We start from the raw sequence: 20,792 nt of genomic DNA, 5'->3' as shown, positions 1-20,792 counted from the left end.
AATGGAGGCCAAAAGCCAGAGCCGCCGGAGCACCGGGGGAGAGCGGTCTGAGCCCCGAGCGAGTCGCCTCAGAAGCCCTAATCCTCTCCCGCGGGCTTGCAGAGCGGTCAGTGGCGCACCGCGGCAGCGAGGCTGAAATATGATAATCAGAACAGCTGCGCCGCGCGCCCCGCAGCCAATGGGCGCGGCGCTCGCCTGACGTCCCCGCGCGCTGCGTCAGACCAATGGCGATGGAGCTGAGTTGGAGCAGAGAAGTTTGAGTAAGAGATAAGGAAGAGAGGTGCCCGAGCCGCGCCGAGTCCGCGCCGCCGCAGCGCCTCCGCTCCGCCAACTCCGCCGGCTTAAATTGGACTCCCCGATCAGCGAGGGCGCGGCGCAGCCGGGCAGCGGGCTCTCTCATCCTTGGCAACCCCAGGGGCCACTGTTTCCCACTTAGCCACAGCTCCAGCATCCTCTCTGTGGGCTGTTCACCAACTGTACAACCACCATTTCACTGTGGACATTACTCCCTGTTACAGATATGGGAGACATGGGAGATCCACCAAAAAGTAAGAAGCGATTTTACCTTGTGGGGCTCGGTGTGCTGTTCTTGTGCGGGGGTCTCTCAGGCACGGGTGCCAAGGGCTCTTCGGAGTTGGAGTCATTGCTTGGAGAAAGAGAGAGAAGGTGGCTTTTTCTTGTTGCCGCCACGCCTGCATGCTTGCTGTCGGTTCCGATCTTCGGGAAACTGATCGTACCTTGTGTTTGAATTCGCCTGCGAGTGTCCTCCAAAACCTTAGCCTTCCGGTGCTAAGCGGCGGTTTTCTCCTTGGGACTCTGGAGCTCTCCGAGAAGGTTATTCTGTTGCAAAGATCTGCCAGCACGTACAATACCCGGAGATGTGAATTAGCATTAGACTTGCAAAAGAGAACGAGTGACAACTGTATTGATGTCTGCTCTTGCTAACAATATCCAGTCCTATGTGCTATTTAAGAGCGTGCTTCATGGAAAATATAGACATCCCTGCGTTCACTTAACGCTTCTAGTCAAAACCTTTTCTTTGACTTGACTTATCCATAATCTTTCCCAATGATTATGGCAAAGAGGGAGGAGGGAGGGAAAAGAAATACAAAATGAACGGGTTTGATTGCGTGCTAGGCTTGCAAATGCAGACTATTCAAATCTGCATTTTATATATATTCCACCTCCTTTTAAAAATGAGTCAAGGTTTTGATGGCACACTTCAATTACCATCCCAAAGTGCAATACTCTTAAAAAAAAGAAAGAAAGAAAGAAAGAAAAAAAAACTCCCAGAGTACGCCCTATAAGAGAACGACACTAAAAGTGTGTTTATCTCTGTAGGAAGTAAACGGTTAGTCAATCATGTATTTATTTTCATTTCAGAAAAACGTCTGATTTCCCTGTGTGTTGGTTGCGGCAATCAAATTCACGATCAGTATATTCTGAGGGTTTCTCCGGATTTGGAATGGCATGCGGCATGTTTGAAATGTGCGGAGTGTAATCAGTATTTGGACGAGAGCTGTACGTGCTTTGTTAGAGATGGGAAAACCTACTGTAAAAGAGATTATATCAGGTACGCCATTTATACCGTTTACTTAATTTTGTGCGAGTCCCCTTCCTCTCCCCATTCGCTATTTATTATTTTGTGTGGCTTTGTCTTTTGCCAGAGTATGCCTTAATGGGTACTAGCGTGCAGAAGTTACCCCTGTAAATGTAGTAAATTAAACTATGCTGTTCATTTTACTTTTCAGGGGAAAAAAAATGAGACTCAATAGTGGTTTTCATAAATAATGTGGTTTGAAGCTTTGTTTAATTGCTCTTCGAATTTGTGATGCTGAAATTATTTTCCTGTTATCCTCCCCTTTCCAAAACAAACTTAAAAAATTCAGGATGAATAAGTTGGGGTTTCTAAACTTTTTAAAAGGTTGGATTTTATTCTGTTATACATTGTTTTTCCTTTTTATTTTAATTCAATATTTTATTAGTAACTTCCAGATTCTTTGAAGACGTCAATGCAATAGGTAAAATAAAAGTTTGACCTAGGCATGTTTAAAAGTGTACTTTGCAAGAGCAAATTGAGGTGTTGCCCTTTACTTTTTGGGTAAGGGATCCTGCTTGGAAAATTTAAAAACCAACTCAAATCTTCTCTGTAAAAACCACTGGGAGATTTAATCTTTTTAAATATTAACCCTTTGGTGACATCTGACTGTCTTCTTATCTTATCTGAGCTGATGAACTAGACAGAGCAGATCAAATTGCCCATCATCTGTCTATGAACAAGGGGTATATTTAGATAATTGAACAGCTTCCTTTCTCACATTAAAATCTGGTAACTGATAAAATGAGCGAATTGCCCATACTGACAAGAATAAAATCACATAAGGAACGTCCTGAGTTTTTCTCTTTCAATTTATTTTGCATCTAAACTTCATGCATTGCCAATCTCAAATTTTCTCAGACTTGTGTATACATATGTCAGAAAATTTATTTTCTGCCTAAGGAAGGAAGTAGAATTTCCAAAGAAAATATTATTGTTTTAAGAACAAAACAGAAGAGATAACACCTTCATTATTATGTTGAATAATAAAGAATATTATCTTTAAAAATAAATTGTCCAGTGGCTATTAACAAGTAATTAGCTTTGGAAGTTACAGAGTTTATGGAGCTGAGAACTTAAAGTTTAGTTAGGATTTAAGTATGCAGTTAACGATTTTTTTTTTTCTGCTCACTTGGTGTTCAGTAATTTTTCTTATTTTCAAACCATGAAGTGGAGAGCATAATTTTAATAGATAAAGGTGAACAGTGCAGGGGGGAAAAGTTGATGAATACTTCGGTGGTGGGAGAGGAGAATGAGAGCAAAGAGGGGAAGTGGGGAGCTGGAGGAAGGGGGAGGGATTTTCCCAATTGTTTGGTCACAGGCAAGGTAAAGTCCTCATCCTATGAAATGGCAGATCTCACATGGAGTAGGCGGAGGGAAGGAAAACTTTTGAATCTACCTTCTAACCTCTGACAAATGAGCCGTTTTCAATTGTTTACTTGATTGGTGTATGAGCTCCAGATTCTGGAGAGGGTGCCATTGCTCCTGTGGGGGTCGTGTTTTGCTCAGCTGTATTCAGACCTGCATGTGCCTAATTCTGCATACATGCTTGTGGAAGGAACCAATTGCTTTTACCTTTTCTTCTCCACTCTTTCAACTGTGTGTGTGTGTGTGTGTGTGTGTGTGTGTGTGTGCGCGCGCGCTTGCCCGCGTGCAACTGTGTGTGTCCCTTTGAAATCCTGTAGTTGTAAGAGGAGAACAGAGAGACCGTTGAGATTTCCCAAAACCTTTCTCCCCTTGGGGGAGCGAGGTTCCCCCCACTGCCCCTCTTTGTGTGGATCTTTGCCTCTCCTCCATTCTGTTTGTAGGAATGCCCCCTCTCTGGTTATGTGGAGAGGGGGCCAGGGCAGGGCCTCTAGATGAAACCTACAAGGATTGTCTGTTGGTAAGGAAAGGTGAGCTGCAAGGAAGACTTTACAAGTGAGTCTTTTCATTTTTCTGGCAGGTCAGAGTTCTCAGACAGACAGAAATAGAGGTAGATGTTTCAGCAACTGGATAAAGATGGAAGGAGCCCAAGCAGATTTTAAAAAAATTAATGAGAGGAAGAACGGAGAGGAAACTTTGTGGTAACATTGTTGCCTGAGGAAAAAATCTTTAGCTGGGGAAACAGCAATGGGCTCCTGATCCAGAAAGGACTCTGGAAACCCTCAGAGGTTTCATTTTGTTCTAATGCCTGTACATTTGTGTATGTTTTGTGGGGTGACAATCTCATTGCCCAACCTCCTTTTCTTTTGAAAGGAGGATGCAGGTTGCAGTTTTAGAGACGTTTCTAGCAGCAGAAATTGGGGGATAGGAAGGTGAAAATGTGGGACCAGTGGCTCCCGGATTCACCCCGGGGTTCCTTCCTGCCAAGAGGAGCAAGAGCCACCAGGGTACTGGTCGCTGGAGCAGCCGCCCAGGCTTCCAACACATCAAACATTTCTCTCTAGTTTGGACTGGGCGTTCTCAACTAAGAGGTACAGACCGAGACACAGAGGTTCATAGGCAAGGGAAACGGAGCGGGAAAAGAAAGAAATCTAATCGTTTCCATCCTCCCATTCCCAGCTTGCCTGCTAATGCTGATTTCAGTGTCTCAGGGAGTTGTGGCCGAGGTCGCCAGCGACCCTAGACCCAGGGCAGCGCCCGCCTGAAGTGACTCCCTCTCTCTCTTTGCTTCCCTTCCTTCCCGGCCCGCCCCCCATCCCACTCCCGCGCAGGTTGTACGGGATCAAATGCGCCAAGTGCAGCATCGGCTTCAGCAAAAACGATTTCGTGATGCGCGCACGCTCCAAGGTGTACCACATCGAGTGTTTCCGCTGCGTGGCCTGCAGCCGCCAGCTTATCCCCGGGGATGAGTTCGCGCTGCGGGAGGACGGGCTCTTCTGCCGCGCCGACCACGACGTGGTGGAGAGGGCCAGCCTGGGCGCCGGCGATCCGCTCAGCCCCTTGCACCCGGCGCGGCCGCTGCAAATGGCAGGTACTCCTGGGAGCGGAGGGAGGCCCTCCTCGGGGATGCCGGTGCGAGGCGAGGCCAGCGCCGTGCCGCGATCTTGGGACCCACGCGGCGGCCGCTGCAGCTGCCAGTTACACGGAGGGTTCTAGGTGCGGTTTGCACAGTGCTTCCCTCTTTTTTGCGGCCAGCTTCAATGCACTCAGTGTCTCCCTTGACTCCCCTGGCACACCTACACTACACGTCTGTGTGTCTATGTGTGGGTGCCCGCGAATGTACACCACTTGTGCACGCATGTATACACACGCCCAAACAGTACTTCCAGTTCACCTTGGCCTCCAAACCGTGGCTTTCTGACAACGGGCTTCAGCTTCCCTCCAGGTATTCTCTGCCGCTTCCTAATTAAAGGGGTGGAGCTCTGGGCCCCTGGAGCTTCCTCCTTTAACCCAATGAAGGAAACTTAAGTCAAGTTAGCCCCTCAGTTCCTTTTTTCCTTGCCAACTGCCCCACACTCCAAAATATTTTTGAAGTGTATCTTCATCCCTTTGTTAGACAGGGGACCTAAAAAGATACAGTTTTAATAATTGCAAGCCTTCGCACAGAGCCGTCATTTAAAACTGTCAACAAGGTAATCTGCAGTAATTGCCTTTTAAAGGGAGCCTGCCTCTTTAAACTGTTCATTCTACTTGATTTGGTGAGAATTTCATCTTCAGGCCTGTTGCTGTGACACCTAGTTGACCTCATAGGTGTTGACCTGACCCCGGGGGTCCTGGAAAAATGCAAGATTTGTAACATACAGATCTGAGGGCCCTTGGCCCAGGAAGGAGAGTAGAAATAGAACAGGGTTGGCCCGGAGTGGGGGCCACAGGTAGGAAGGCCGATAAAGTTTCCAAACCTGCCTTTCGGTCTTAAGTGGAACTGTCCGGTGTATAATCCGCCGGGAACCCTGGTGGTGAAAAATCTACAGCTCTTCCCCCTCTGCTTTTCTGGCAGAATTCTCTTAAGAATTCTGTCAGGAGCATGGGAGGGGTTGTGACTTAGCTTGCGGGGGAGCCAAGCCAGTGGTGGCAACTTCTGTTAGTGCAACCTGGGCTCTGCTGTGGAACACGTAGAGTATTGGGAGGGGGTCAGGAGCATGCCCCAACTGTCTTTTCTCTAGAGGCCGGGCAGCTCTAAAGAGTATCGGTTTTCCTTTTTGGGGGAGCAGATAGCATCGGGAACCATCCAGGTAGATTTAGTAGATCCAGGTAGAGTACGAAGGATCAGAAGCTGGAGAGACGGCCGAAATACCGAATTTCTTTATCCTCTTGACATTAACTACCCTCCGGGGACTGAAGTTCAACGCTCTCCGGCAGAATTCTTCTCCGCCTTAGTTGCAGACATCCCACGGGGGTAGTGTCTCTCGGTGTCACTGGGTGTTCTGCCTTTCCTTCCCTTGCGGGGCCTGTGACGGGGGGAGGGGAATCTGGGCCCCGATCTGGGTCCTAGGAAAGGCGAGAAGGGAGGAGAAACTAGGAAGAACGATGCCACCCTTGCTGTGAACCGGGAGACAGAACCTGAGAGATGCGCCCCTTTGCTAACTCCGCCGTGTTGACTCGAGCAGGGGCGGAGGCCGCTTTCTTGGGTCCAGACTACTTAGCATTGACCTCTTAAGATTAGAGAGCGAGATTTCATTCTCCCTTTTGCGTCCCGCACCCCCACCTCTGCCGCCTCTGCTTTGTCTGTCGAGGTCTCAAAGCCCTGGCCATTGTCCCATTTTCCCCGGATCAGCGCGGGCAGGCGGGCGTCCTGGCCCGCGCTCACCGCGCCCCTTGCCCCGCAGCCGAGCCCATCTCCGCCCGGCAGCCGGCCCTGCGGCCCCATGTCCACAAGCAGCCCGAGAAGACCACCCGCGTGCGGACTGTGCTGAACGAGAAGCAGCTGCACACCTTGCGGACCTGCTACGCCGCTAACCCCCGGCCCGATGCGCTCATGAAGGAGCAACTGGTGGAGATGACCGGCCTCAGTCCCCGTGTGATCCGGGTCTGGTTTCAGAACAAGCGGTGCAAGGATAAGAAGCGGAGCATCATGATGAAGCAGCTCCAGCAACAGCAGCCCAATGATAAAACTGTGAGTGGCCCTGGGCCGGGCAGGGGGCTCGAGGAGGCTTGCGTGCTGTCTGCCCATATGGGTTGGCTCTCTCCCTCCGGCTCCCGAGCAGGAGCTGGCCCTGGCGGCCCCTCACTCCCACCCGCACCCCGGGGAGAGGCCACCGGCCCGGCCCACCCGCCAGGGCCCCAGATGCTCCAGGAGGCCCCTCTTGCGGGTTGGAGGCCCACCCGCCCCCAGCCCACATGGGTGGGCTCTCCCGCCCTTCAATTTCGCCCTCTTGCCCCATCCCAGATCAGGAGGGGCAGTCGCCCCCACCGTGGGCAGAGAGGCCTTGAGCTGGTTTGCCAAAGTTCTGGTTGTCAGTTCCTCAGACACCCGAGGGGAGGAAGGGAGGAATCCTTGCTTTCCTATTTAATCCAGGGTCACTCTGGGTGCCCCTTGGTGGGAGGCCTGCTGCAGAGCCCCCAGGCCAGGAAAGTCCCCAAGGTGACCCATGAAAATAGGACACCCTCTGCTCCAGGTCAAGCCCAGGTCTCTAGAGATGTCAGGCCCCTGGCATCCCTGGGCCGGGACAGCACCCACCAGGCAGGCCTCCTGGTTAAGTTAAGAGTTGTTTTTTTTTTTTTAGCTTTTCCTTTTTACTGCTTAGGCCATATTTTTAAATGCCATAAAACCTGCTGTCATTAAATGTGGCAGACCAGCCAAGCCTGGGCCAGGGCACTTTCGAAGTTGGTTAGTGCATAACAGCACAATAGCTGCCAGACCTAAATGCTTGGAAGTGGGGGTTGGCTCCCAGAGAATTGCCTGGAGAAAATCTAACCAAAAGTCTGATTCACCGAAACTGCCCAGAAAACCACCATGTCTAGAGGCTGAAGGGAGGCCCTTCCTGCTCTAGTTTTCTGCTGAGATGCTGTGGCTTGGGAAGGCAGACAGGGGAAACTGAGATGACTGCTGAATATAAGGGGAAAGAAGAAAGTTCAGACAGAATTTCACTTCCTAAGGTTCAAGCATAGCTAATAGCTCAGCCCACAGAAGCAGAAAAACAAAACATAATAAAACAAAACTGAACCCTGGCTAATATCCATAGGTGCAGCAGATTAACTGAGTCAATAAAGGCAACTATATAGATAAGATAATACCAGGGTATATTTGTTTAGCCTGCACAGACAATGGAGGGAGGGAGTTTGCTCATTAACATGTTGGGTTTGGGGGGTGCCTATTCACAGAATATCCAAGGGATGACAGGAACTCCCATGGTGGCTGCCAGTCCGGAGAGACATGACGGTGGCTTACAGGCAAACCCAGTGGAGGTGCAAAGTTACCAGCCGCCTTGGAAAGTACTCAGTGACTTCGCCTTGCAGAGTGACATCGATCAGCCGGCTTTTCAGCAACTGGTAAGTGTCAGCTCCCAGGTTGGGGAGGCTGAATCTCCAAAGAAAGGAGATTCTGATCAAACTGTCACACAATTAAAGATTCTGGGAGTATGGAGGGGGCCACTCTAGCCCCAGGATTGGGGAGAGCCAAGGGAGGCCTGGTGGAAGGAAGGAATGCAAGGAAAACAGGCCTCTTGTGAGTCTACTCTATGAGACTTTGTAATGTGACCATTTACGTTGAATTTTCTATCAATCAGGCCTGCTCTTAGGGATTAGCTTCAAGGTACCTAACTCACTAGACACAATGTGGGAAGGGGTGTACTGGGTTGCAGCATCATACATCTCCAACTTGTAGAGTCAAAAGGGACATTAGAGATCACCTTGGCATTTTGATCAGCAGCTAGTAAATATACTCCTTCCTCAGCTCCTAGAGAATGATCTTGTTAAGGCCCTAAATCAAGGTGATTATAATAATAATCATTGTTGTTATACATAATCAATTTTATTATCAGTGGTTAGCGGGCACCCACATTGCAATTTTCAAACCTATCAATAAAGAGTTCAGTTATTCAGAGATGTGACTGATGCTTTTTGTAACTATATCCCTTTCTGGGACTGTATCTTAATCTAAAATGTTGGACAGCTTAAACATTTTTTTAGGGTATAAGTTCAAATAGCATACACAGTCATGTTCTGTGGGGCATGTATTGCAAACAGAATCAGAGTTCTATCAATCGGATAAGAATATAAAAGCCTCTCTTAGCATTAATGTTTTACACATCCAGAGAAGAGAAAATCAACTCACCTTTCATCTACAAAAGGCTTAAGGGTAAAGAGAACTAAGATTATTAAGTGTATGTCCTTGTGATATGACATATGTTCATAAGGCTTTTTTTCCCTTAAATAATCAACAGCCATATAGAATCTTGTTCTATAAAACATGATCCGTCATAAAAACTTGTTGCCTTCTTTGAAAATAAAGCTTGAATTGAGGTTAGTATTTTACCCTCACATTTACCTGGAGGGCATTTTCTTTCTTTGTGGCAACAGTTGGGTAATGGACCACAGGCAGTGCATTAAAAATTGCTTGGCCCAGGTGTCTGTTTGCAAATAGGCCAGTCTAAAGGAGGCAAAAAAGTCCCTTGACCGTCACAGTGGGAAAGTTCAATAAGGTAGGAAGAAAGGTAGACCCTGGAATTAGGAAAAAGAGCTGATTTTTAGTGTCACGCTAATCTTGCCAGTTATTTGGATCATAGAAGGCAGGTAAGGGGAGGTTTCAGGGCAGCCAAGCGTTTGCACCTTCTGAATCTTTAGTGTCAGCTGAGAGCAGCCAAAGAGTGGGGCGGGGGCGGGAGTGTTGAGAGCAGAGTGGAGAAGAAGGTTTACAACAGCAACACAATACTTTGGACTTAAGGAGCCAGATATTTATAATATGGGTGACGTTATAATATATGGGTCTCCTCTTGGAAGGAAGAGCCTGATTGAAAGAGAAAAAGAGGCCAAAGGCAGCAGGACCAACAAGAAGGAAGAAAGCCCCTGCTGTGAACTCTCTGAGGAGTTAATCATTGTTCTCTGGAGCCTCCTCTGAATCTCCCGTCACAGGATCTAAGCGTTGTGTTATGGATTTTTCAACTGGAGAAGAGAGGCTTTGATGCCTGGAGACTGAGAACTCGTCTGCTCCCAGGGAAACATGTAGCCGGCAGGATAATTTTATTTTCAGTATGCATGGTAGAGTTGCAATGCCATTTTACAGTGGGAAACACATTTGTTCTTAAATAATTTAATGCAACATAATGTTGGGAATTCAGTTTCATTTAAAACAGAGATCTCTTGGAAGATGGGAAAGTGAGAGGATTTCTTCTCATTTTTTTTTCCTTATAGGTTTTCTTTAAGCCTGTTAAAATTCAATTATATATGCGGATATCTCTATATCTATCTGTCTATACACACACACAAGACGAGTTTATAATCCTTTTGTGAATACGATCATAGCCTCCTGTATTCATGTCTCAACCTTCTGTGCAGGTTAATTTTTCAGAAGGAGGACCGGGCTCTAATTCCACTGGCAGTGAAGTGGCGTCGATGTCCTCTCAGCTCCCAGATACACCTAACAGCATGGTAGCCAGTCCAATTGAGGCATGAGGAACATTCATTCAGACGTATTTTTTTTTCCCTGTTGGAGAAAGTGGGAAATTATAATGTTGAACTCCGAAACAAAAGTATTTAACGACCCAGTCAATGAAAACTGAATCGAGAAATGAATGCTCCATGAAATGCACGAAGTCTGTTTTAATGACAAGGTGATATGGTAGCAACACTGTGAAGACAATCATGGGATTTTACTAGAATTAAAACAGCAAACAAAACCCAAACCCAACATAACGCTATCCAATGACCTTAGGAATACTGAAAGAAAAAAAAAAAAAAGACGTTTTTGAAACGTAGAGGATTTATATTCAAGGATCTCAAAAAAAGCATTTTCATTTCACTGCACATCTAGAGAAAAGCAGAAATAGAGATTTTCTAGTCCATCTTATTCTGAATGGTGCTGTTTCTATATTGGTCATTGCCTTGCCAAACAGGAGCTCCAGCAAATGAGCAGGAAGAGAAACTGGCCTCTTTGGCTGAAAGAGTCCTTTCAAGAAGGTGGAGCTGCTTGGTTTGCGATGTTTTTAGTTGACTTTAACAAGGGGTTAATTGAAATCCTGGGTCTCTAGCATGTCCTGTAGCTGATTTCTTTTTTCCTTTTGCCCCTCCCCCCTCTTTTTTTTTTGAGATCCATCCTCTATCAAGAAGTCTGAAGCGACTTTAAAGGTTTTTGAATTCAGATTTAAAAACCAACTTATAAAGCATTGCAACAAGGTTACCTCTATTTTGCCACAAGCGTCTCGGGATTGTGTTTGACTTGTGTCCGTCCAAGAACTTTTCCCCCAAAGATGTGTATAGTTATTGGTTAAAATGACTGTTTTCTCTCTCTCTGGAAATAAAGAGGAAAAAAGGAAACTTTTTTTTTTGTTTGCTCTTGCATTGCAAAAATTATAAAGTAATTTATTATTTATTGTCAGAAGACTTGCCACTTTTCATGTCATTTGACATTATTTTTTGTTTGCTGAAGTAAAAAAGAAAAAGATAAAGGTTGTACCGTGGTCTTTGAATTATATGTCTAATTCTATTTGTTTTGTCTTTTTTTTTTTTCTTAAATATTATGTGAAATGAAAGCGCCATATGTAGAATTATATCTTCAGGACTATTTCACCAATAAATGTTTGGCATAGATAAATAAATAAATGCAATGATCCAGGGTCCCTCTTTTATATGTTTACAAGTTAAGTCATTAAAATGTCTGAAATTAAGGACTGCATGTGAATGGGCTAAACTGAAATACAATAGGTGTGATATTTTATTGCAAATAGTTAAGATGGAGCTTGCAAATTTGCATTTCAATAGTTGGGGAAAACTGGTCGGAAGCTTATAACTCTCAGCTGTGATAATGTTATTGGCTTTTTAAAAAATATCCTCAGTCCTGTTCCCCACCTTTTTTTCCTCCTCTTTTCTTGCCCTACCCTCCATCCTATCCTATGCCACCCCACCGAAAATAGGAAGAAGGTCCTGCTTAAAAAGGATTTTGATCGAGTCACTATTTTTATCTTAGAGTGCTTTCTACCAAAGTCGCCTGCTTAGGATTATTGAAATGACCCATATTTCAAGTATAAGCTCTTGCTAAAAGAGAGGCTTTCTGCCTAGCCAGTGAAGTATGACCATTATTTACCAGTGGCGGCTGTCAGCCGATAGAGAAATGCTGCTTTATTTGCGCAGAAGACCAGGCCAAGAGAGGGGAGTTTTCTCACCAGTTCCCAGACGAGCCAGAGTGGGTCTTTCCTTGCCTCTTCCTCCCACCGCCGCTTCCAACTGGTTTCCTACCCGCCCCCTCCCCTTCTCTCTTCCCCAACTCCGATCCCCCAAAGCTTAGGAGGGTGACGGGTTAGGGTGGAGAAGCGCTGCGGGGGCTCGGTCGGGTACTGCCTTTTATGGGCAGGGGTCCTCGTAGCGTGCTCCGCCGCCCCGTCGGCGGTCTGAGTTTCGTGGACGTGCGGGCTCCACACCTTTCTCGCTGGCATTGAGCCGTAGCTCCTGTGCTAGAGGCAGAACTCAGGGACGGAGAAATGGCTCTGCTCGAAATCAGCTGGCTTCTCGGTTCGTTTGCGGGTAAAGAGCCAGGATTTGGGGCTCCACCCTGTCCCCTCTGCTCCCCCCACCCCGCCACCATGATACCCTGGCTCTTTAGAAACGGGATGCATTTGTACGCACGAGTGCAATGCCTTTTTAAACATCTGACAACTCGTAATAAACACGAAAGCTAACGTACCCTCAATCGTGTGTCTCTGGCGTGCGCCCCTACGGACCCTTGGCGAGTGGGGCATGCCGGAGGCCGGGCTGGAGACGGAAGAGCCCCGCGGCTCCCCACCTCTCAAGTCGCTTTCACCCGCTCCAAACCTGCCGCAAGTCGGGAAACGAGCTTCAATTAGGCTTTTGTTTGGCCTCGTTCTACATAACGGGTTAATTACAGGCTCTAACGTGGGGGCAGAGAGAAAACAAACTTTGCATTGAAAATGCTACAGTGCATTAGACATGCCCGTTGATTACTTTGATTGTTGTGTCTAATTCTTGACAGAGGGGTAATAATTTGGCCGGCAGTAATAATGGCTTGTAGTCATCTGTTGAGAAAAACACGAGTTATGTCTTATCTCACAGGGATCGAGAAAGCCTCCCCCCCCCCCCTTTTTTTTCTTTTCTTTCCTGTCTCAGTCCTCTGTCTCTTGGACCAAACTGGACTTTTTCAGCTTCCCATTCACTGTTCTATTCACCTGTCTTTTCGATTTTAATTTTTCCTCACAGTCATACCTGGGATATGTGCAAGGATGGCAGGTACAACATGAATGTGGTGTCAGGAGCCCAAAGTTATCCATTGCCCAGGCCCTGGTTTGAAAACTGTTAAATCCTCTTCCCCAGGCATAGCCTTTAGTAGACACTTGAAAACCTTAGGGCTTAGAGACGGGGGAATTAGGATTTGAATGCAGTGGAGGTACTTAAGTGAGGCACACATCTTTGTGATAGATTTTCATACTGACATTTATTTCTAAGATTAGGTGTGTGGGGTGGGGGGTAAGAGGAGATACTATTGTATCTCCTGTGTAGATATCTGTCTATTCTGAAGTCCACAGCTCGAATTTAAGTACAGTAATTTGTGAGGGAAGTGTTGAATGATTTTGTTTCACTTGCTAGATTCAAGATATTTGCTGCCTGTTGGCTGAGAATGGATTGAGTGGTCGATAGCATTCCAGTTCTTGTATTATTCATATGAAAGGTGTGTTCCCTTCTAGACTCCTCAGCATGTTCTCTAAAACATGTAGCTGAGATGTCTTCTTGTTTGCAAACCATCTTCAGCACATACTCTCCTTTTCCCTGCACACCTCTGGAGACCGAGTTTTGAGTGGTGCTCTTCTAATGAAATTCCTCCTGTTTGCCATTATCTTTGATCCTCCCTCCCCTTATTACTCTGAATTCTTCCTTCTGGACATTATGACTCATTTCCTCCAGCTTCTGCAAGCTAAAATTGAATGCAACCAAAAAACATCCAGGACACTCTCCTTAAATCAGAGAATCCATATCAACATCTATACTCAAAACGATTGGATTTTTTTTCTCCCTATTGTTTCAGAGCAATAACATCCTGTATTACAGTTTACTATATCTGTCTTTCCCTTGCATCAAATGGACCTGGGTTTTCTTAACGTTTAGAAAGAAGGTCTTCTCAAGTTAGAATCATACTTGAAGAGATTTTTTTTTCTAGGTTGAAATAACACTTTCAGTTATTTGAGACTCTCTGTGGGTGTGTGTACCCATTTCCCAATTCATAACTTTTTTGGAAGTCAAGATTTTGTGATGGCCTGCTGCTCTTCACTCTGACCAACTTGTTAAACTCATCTATTGACTTCCTTTCTGGTCTGTCTTACCTTTTGACTAAAAGGCATAGTGTGCTTTTTAAGGTACCTCAAAGTACTTGATATTTTTCTAGCACCTTGAATTTTTAACCCTTAAAATCAGTCTTATTGAAATCTCTCTTAAAAGTCCCATGTGGATTTTCCCTTTTCTTAAAAAAGAGGGGGAAAAAGTAAAACTAGATCCAAACCACCAGAAGAGCTAAATTTGGATGAAACACAGCCAGTTTGGGTCTAATCTCATCCCTAATACAAGTAAACTATCTGAGCAGAAAGTACTTATTTTCTTATCTGTAAAGTTCAGTTTAGTCCACTTTTGTAAAGGAGATTTATAATCCAAATTATGCTTGGGTTCTATTCATTAAAGACTATTTACTTCTTCACTGCTAATCAACAATTAAAGATTACGTCACAACATGGCAAGTCAGATTTTCTTTGTGGGCACTGGGAGAAAGGGAGAGAGGATTTTTTTCTTTTCTTTTCTGTTTTTGTCTTTAAAGTATTACTTTCAAAAATGACTCCAAATCCTGAATTCTCATTAACTATTTAAAATAAAAAAATTAACTTGTACAGTGTGAGTTGGTATTTTTAAAGTAAAATGCAAGTAGTTAATTCAGGGCGCTGGCAGCCGATTCTGTTTACTGATCTTTTCTGATTGTTGTTTTCTTGATAACCGAGCAAGCCACTGAATGGCTGTTTGAGCCCAGGCGCCACAAACATAAACTTCACAGCTTACAATGTCCCAAGTCGTGATGGAGGATCTCTCCACACCTCCCGGAGACTTCTGAAGTGTAGACAGAGAAGTTGGTTCACGGGAAGCGAAGGAGGGGGAGGGGCGGGAGGGGCGGCTGCTGAGTGTTTGCTGGGAGCATTGTTACTATCACATCCTTTAATTTTTATGGCGCTTAAGCTGTTGGCTCAGAGAACCCAGTGTCTGTGCATTGGAGAAGCCAGGCTCTCCCAGGAACCCCACTTAAAGGCTACTTGATTCTTTTAATATTTTACAATTTATTTTGCAAGTCTTTCTGCATAATTATGCCTCTGCAGAAGCGCTCAGCAATGATAAGCAAAGCGTTGTAAAAAGAAAACCATTTTCCCCCCAAAAGAGGATGCCTATGATTGGGGGGGGGGCATGAGAGTAGGGGGATTGTGGGGTAAGATTGCTTTTCACCAGGTGGGAAGAAAGGCACCTTAACCTGAGCTTTAGGACAGCCCGAAGCAGAGATTCTGCTCAGCCCCTCTGCATTCCTAGGACCCTCTTTCTCTTCCACTGAGCAAAAATTGGTGCTCATTTTAAGGCGATGTTATTTGTGGATTTGATTGAATTGCAATTTATTTTTCCAGTCTTTCTAGGGGCTTCTCCCCACTGGTGTGTTTCTCACCTCCAGAGAGCAGGGCAGAGCCGGGCTGCACTCGGGTTTTGGTGTTAGGAACGGGAGTGTGTGTGTTTGGTGGGGGGGACCCGACACCGGGACACCGGTCTAACCAGCCCTGTGACCCCCGCGGGCAAGCCAGCCCTTGATCCCTTAACGTAGGGACAGTCCTGGCACCAGAGAGGAAAAAAGGGTGTTGCTGGCCCCTTCTCTTTCAGGGGTTGATCAGGTTGGCAGATCTGGAGGGCTAATCCAAACAAGGCGCTTGACTTGTGAGGTCGCGAGTCTAGACAGAGCTGGTGGCTCGGCGGCTCCTTATCTTTCCCTGGAATCAGCCGAAGAGGCGCTCCCCGGGCCACTGCGCCCGGCTCGCCCTGGCCGGAGCCACCGCGCGGCGCAGACGGCACAACAAACACAGCACCTGAGGCTTTACAGCTCGCTTTATTGTTTAATGGGGAGGGCCGCGAAGCAGTCATTTGTTTTCTCGGCCCCCGAGCCGGGCAGTTCTGCGTGGCGGCGGGCCTCGGACGCCGGGTGGGGGGCTCGCCAGCCCCACCGTCCGCTCTGTGTCCTCGGGCCCCCGCGCACGAGTGGTGGCTACCCGGGCCCGAGGCTAGCCGGAGACCCCAGAGCTGCCCGCATCTGGATCTGAACCCGGGGAGTGAGGGGTGGAGGGGCTGTGGGAGAAAGCTCAGCGTGAGGTGTCCTGGACTGCTCCGGTATCTCTTCCTGCTGCCTGGAAATGACAGTTTTGCGCTATCACCACATATGGTCTTCGGGGTCAGTGGGCTCTGACTCAAGGGCGATCGATAAAAACATTTAGTTCAGTAATAATCTTCTCCTCCCGCCCCCCACCATGTACCGAGAAAGATGCGTCACCATCTTGGACAGGGTGTCCCTGAGCGGCGAGCGCCCTTTCTTTTCCCAGCAAGCACAGAAAGTGGCGTGACTTTCTTGTGTTTTCGTGACCACTTCACTGGGCACACCGTGGAATCCTGCCTTGATCGTCCAACTGGCTTCCACCACAGAGCGGCTAACACTGCCGTCCACTTGGGAGCCGGGGGACCATTGGGAAAGCGCTTGCCCTTTTCGGAATGACGAATAACCCAGCTTGGGGATTTATAATCCAGGATTTTGTGGCTTGCATTTCAAATTAATTGAGTACGATTAAGTTAATTATAATTTTAGTCCTTCCCTGTGGGGTTTTTCTCTTGTTTCAAAAAGAAGGGAGAGTTTCTAGTTACATCTGGCTACTCACTATTCTAGTTTGCAAACATTGTACGTGTATATGTGTCCTTGGCATGGAACAGATAATACTGCCTCTGTTTAAAAACTAACCATCAGGGGAGGTCAGGAAAATTGGTTATGTGCTTCATGTGATAGTAATACAGACGACCCCATCTCCCAGCTCTGAGGTAGATGAGTTCACATCATGTTCTTCCCTGCCTGGTCCCAGTCTCACCAAAGTGTCAAATGAAAAAAGACAAAACTCAAGTTTTCCTGAAATGAAAGAATTTCCATAGGGAGCTTTAAAGAAAAATTTTTTTCTTTCTCCAGAAAATAATCCTTAACTGTAACTCAGGCACTGACTTTCCTTTGCTCATGGGTAAGAATTGCTGTTTATTTTGAACTGTCACAAATACAAGTGTTGTTTGAAACTTGTTAAACTTAGCAGGTATATGGAGATAATACTAGACAGGCCACTGAATATGATAAGGTAAAATATGGTGGGAATGAACTTTTAGGGGCTATAAAGGAATTTAGTTTTTCCCAATAGCTTTTCAATTAATCTCTTCAAAATGTTTCAACTATTTTTTCACAACATTTCTGTAATATACAGTAAACAGTTGTTCAAGGTGCATTAAAGACATGACTAGCAAAATGCTACTTGTGCAGGTACTGGTCTGCAGTTATTTTGCATATAGTCTCAATTAGTTTTAGATAAGTTTTTTTACCTTTAGTAAAAAAAAAAATGCCCACACATAGTTAAAAATACATTTTGTCTTAGAAATTTCAATAATTACTTATTAGATCAAATATTGATTTGTTTGTATTATATACAGGAGGTTTGTTGTAAAAATAGGTTTAGCATACTAAAAGGAATATCTGACTTTGGGAGAAAACGATCAGGAAATAGAAAAAAAAGTTATATTTGGGATGAGAGCGTATATTACTTTGAAACAGTATATTTTAAGCAATAAAAGAGAAAGTGCCTGTTGGCCAAATAGTTAAAATCTCATGTTAAATTCACAGACTATAATTGATTGTTATTTGAAATTATGTAACAGTTGTCCAAAAATTTTTGTTGTGGGGATATAAGTTCTCAAGAAGAAATAATTGAAATAAAAATAAACTGGCAACCTAAATAACATTTAAGATTTAATACATCAAACAAAATGAGTGACTTTATTTGTAAAATACAATAATTTTCTTCTATTAACGATGAATGCAGATGTCTAAAATAATTAAATGTAGAGAATACTTTATTGTTGGTTTCTGGAGAATGAAACCGATTATCATTTTTTGGAGAGTAAAAATACAGAGTAAATTCTGAAATCCTTCATTTACTTTCTTCAGTAATGTATGGAAATACTTTAGAGACTTATTGCTTAGACTTTTATTTTTGTATCAAAGTACATTTCCTATTTTAAGACTATGCTGCATCTTTGAAGACTTTGCAACTTCTGAGATACTTGTCACTAAGGCATTCTATGCATGACCAAATATCTACCTATTTACCAGAAGTTGAACACTTGGATGAAGGATTGTAAATCACTAATAAAAATTCACCTTTTAGCTCTATTATCCCATCAATGGATTCATAGGTCTCATTAATGTTAATGGAAAATGTCCTTTTGTGTCATTTGCAAAACAGGGCTTGGACATATTTCACCCAGCAATGTTTTATAACAAGTATGTCAAGGCCAAAACAACCTAAGAAGTAATTTCAATCACATCTGGGCCTAAATAATATATTAATCTCACAGGTGAAAATGAGCATATGAAGTGGTAAGATTAGAATTGACTTTAAAAACAAACACTTTTTTTTTTTAAAGGCTTGAAAGTATTTCCCCCATCTTTTAGAATTCTGAGAGTAACCCTTATTAGTTACCAGATAGTTTAGAAATTTTCCTGCCAGGCAAATCATATAACTTCTCTACCACTGAGATCTAGGACCAAAGCTGGTCCTAGAAATACTGCTTACTCACCATATAGGAACTTGTTTTTAATGAATTATTTACTGGAATTTGAGTGATGCTTTGTTTATTTGTTTTCATTTTGTAGTGGTGATGGACTCTGTGAAATCATTCTTGTGGATAAATGAGTTCATTTACAGTTTTCTCTAGGGCGAAGCCAAGTGGCTGTATTAGAATAGAATCTGTTACATTACAGAATCGAATGATGGTCAAAGAGTATAAATGATGAATATTGTTCATTGTGAATGCTGTTTTGGTTATATTCAAGTTAAACACTTCTAGAATCATTGTACTGTCAAAGAATATTTTAAGTCTTCTTTATAGGGAGTATCAGGGAAGGAGGCTGTTTCTCCTAGAGCAAGAGATGCATAGTGGTTGTTTCTGCCATGACATGACACTTTTCCATCTGTAAAGCACTTTACAGTCATTATTTATGCATGAGAGCCACTGAGCCTGTTTTCCTAATGACCTCTCTACCTGTTTCTCAGCATAATTCTCAGTTCCCTTGTCTTTCCCTCATATGTGTAAGAGCAGAACATCAAAGAAGCAATACTTTGTCCTCGATGGCTTTAGTGAGGACTATGTTAGATCAGAGAATGGAAACTGTTTTATAGACATTTTCAGTGAGGTCCACTCTCCTTACTTCCAGGAAGTGAGGGGAGATGCTGAATGGTGAAGTTGGTGAGTTCAATTGACTACTAGCAACATTGTCCCTCAGTTCAGTTCAGTTCAGTCACTCAGTCTTGTCCAACTCTTTGCTACCCCATGAATTGCAGCACACCAGGCCTCCCTGTCCATCACCAACTCCCGGAGTTCACTCAAAAGTCTGTCAAGTCGGTGATGCCATCCAGCCATCTCATCCTCTGTCGTCCCCTTCTCCTCCTTCCCCAAATCCCTCCCAGCATCAGAGTTTTTTCCAGTGAGTTAACTCTTCGCATGAGGTGGCCAAAGTACTGGAGTTTCAGCTTTAGCATCATTCCTTCCAAAGAACACCCAGGACTGATCTCCTTTAGAATGGACTGGTCCCTAATCTCCTTAAATAAGGGACTCTTAAACTTTTGATTTCAGGACCCCTTTAAACTCTTTAAAATTATTGAGAATCTCAAAAAGTTTTGGTTTATGTGAGTTATATTTGTCATTGTTTACTGTATAAATTTTAAGTGATAATTTTGAAATACTTATTACTTGAAATAATATGCCATAGGATCACATAAATTACTTTTTAATGAAAAATAAGTATAGATTGCAAAGCAAAAAATCTAGTGAGAAGAGTGGTATATAGTTTTCTATTTTTGCAAAACTTTTAGATATCTGGCTTAAAGAAGACAGCTTAATTCTCATATCTGCTTCCTCATTCCAGCTGTGGTCATATCATACATCCTGTAGCCTCTGGAACAGTTCATGTCCTCATAAGAGAATGAAAGTTACAAGGTAAAAAATGTCAGCGTTATTATTATGAAAAGACTTTTGACCTCATAGACCCTCTGAAAAAGTTTCAGAGATACCTCCTAAGAGGTCCCCAGATCACATACTGAGACCCTTTGCCTTAAAAATGTGCTTTTACAAAAGGATTATAGAGAAACCACTGCGTGAGGGAATTTAATTGCTTAGGCTAAGTTCTAGTGATACAGGTTTGCTTTCAAGGCAGATCTTGGTTGCAGTTTTACTTTGTGACTTTTCAATTCCATTATCAAACACTGATCTGAAAATCGCTTAGATCCAGGGCCTTGAAGAAAAAAAAATATTGTGATATTATATAACTGAAAATTTAAGACTTCTTTCTTAGAACCTTTAGGAGAAACAGACCCATGAGTGTGGACTAGCAAATGTCATATGTGCTGGACTCATTTCTCCTTCACTTTAGTGAAGCTGGAGGATGCTGAGCACAGAAATCCATAGCAAATAATTCTGACAATGTATGTGAGAATTGCTAGCCAAAGCATTTTGAGGCAACAAATTAAAAATGATGGTTATAATTTGAAAAAGTCATTTGGATTTAGGAATGAAATAAGCTTGTGAGATGAAAGACTAAAGTCTAGAAAAGTAACAAGTCAAGGATCACAGTGGTTCAGGCAGGGGATGGTCTTTTTTGATTTGGCAGGAAGAGAACAGAAGAAATTGGTCTAAAAAATATTCTGAGAAACTAACTGATGTGGAGCAGACTAGCAATTGTCTCATCAGAATGTGTTTTTCCCTTTTCATAAGCTCTTGAATAATAGGCTCATATTCCAGG

At 44.3% G+C, this 20,792-nt stretch overlaps 1 protein-coding gene and 1 long non-coding RNA gene across 4 annotated transcripts in view; one reads left to right on the top strand and one right to left on the bottom strand.

Moving 5' to 3' along the window:
• Positions 1-224: 224 nt before the first annotated feature.
• ISL1 (ISL LIM homeobox 1) overlaps positions 225-20,792 on the top strand; it is a 57,335-nt gene continuing 36,767 nt past the window's right edge. The window contains exons 1-6 of one of the 3 annotated variants that reach the window (XM_055554789.1): positions 225-548; positions 1,384-1,573; positions 4,294-4,553; positions 6,349-6,635; positions 7,844-8,011; positions 10,016-11,145. In XM_055554789.1, the coding sequence (XP_055410764.1) occupies positions 521-548; positions 1,384-1,573; positions 4,294-4,553; positions 6,349-6,635; positions 7,844-8,011; positions 10,016-10,132 (1,050 nt within the window). In that variant the 5' untranslated portion in view covers positions 225-520 and the 3' untranslated portion in view covers positions 10,133-11,145. Of the gene's footprint in view, positions 549-1,383; positions 1,574-4,293; positions 4,554-6,348; positions 6,636-7,843; positions 8,012-9,464; positions 11,146-20,792 lie in introns of those variants that run through there. The other 2 variants (XM_055554790.1, XM_055554791.1) reach the window with 2 other exon arrangements.
• Positions 9,845-11,724, bottom strand: LOC129633018 (uncharacterized). Its single transcript, XR_008704837.1, has 2 exons — positions 10,858-11,724; positions 9,845-10,163 (listed from the first exon to the last, which is right to left on the bottom strand). It is a non-coding gene; the product is annotated as an uncharacterized LOC129633018 (long non-coding RNA).

The sequence above is a fragment of the Bubalus kerabau genome, chromosome 18 (assembly GCF_029407905.1).
Source record: "Bubalus kerabau isolate K-KA32 ecotype Philippines breed swamp buffalo chromosome 18, PCC_UOA_SB_1v2, whole genome shotgun sequence".
NCBI lineage: Eukaryota > Metazoa > Chordata > Mammalia > Artiodactyla > Bovidae > Bubalus > Bubalus kerabau.
Note: the sequence above shows the minus strand (reverse complement) of the source record. Positions and strands in the feature narration are given on the sequence as shown.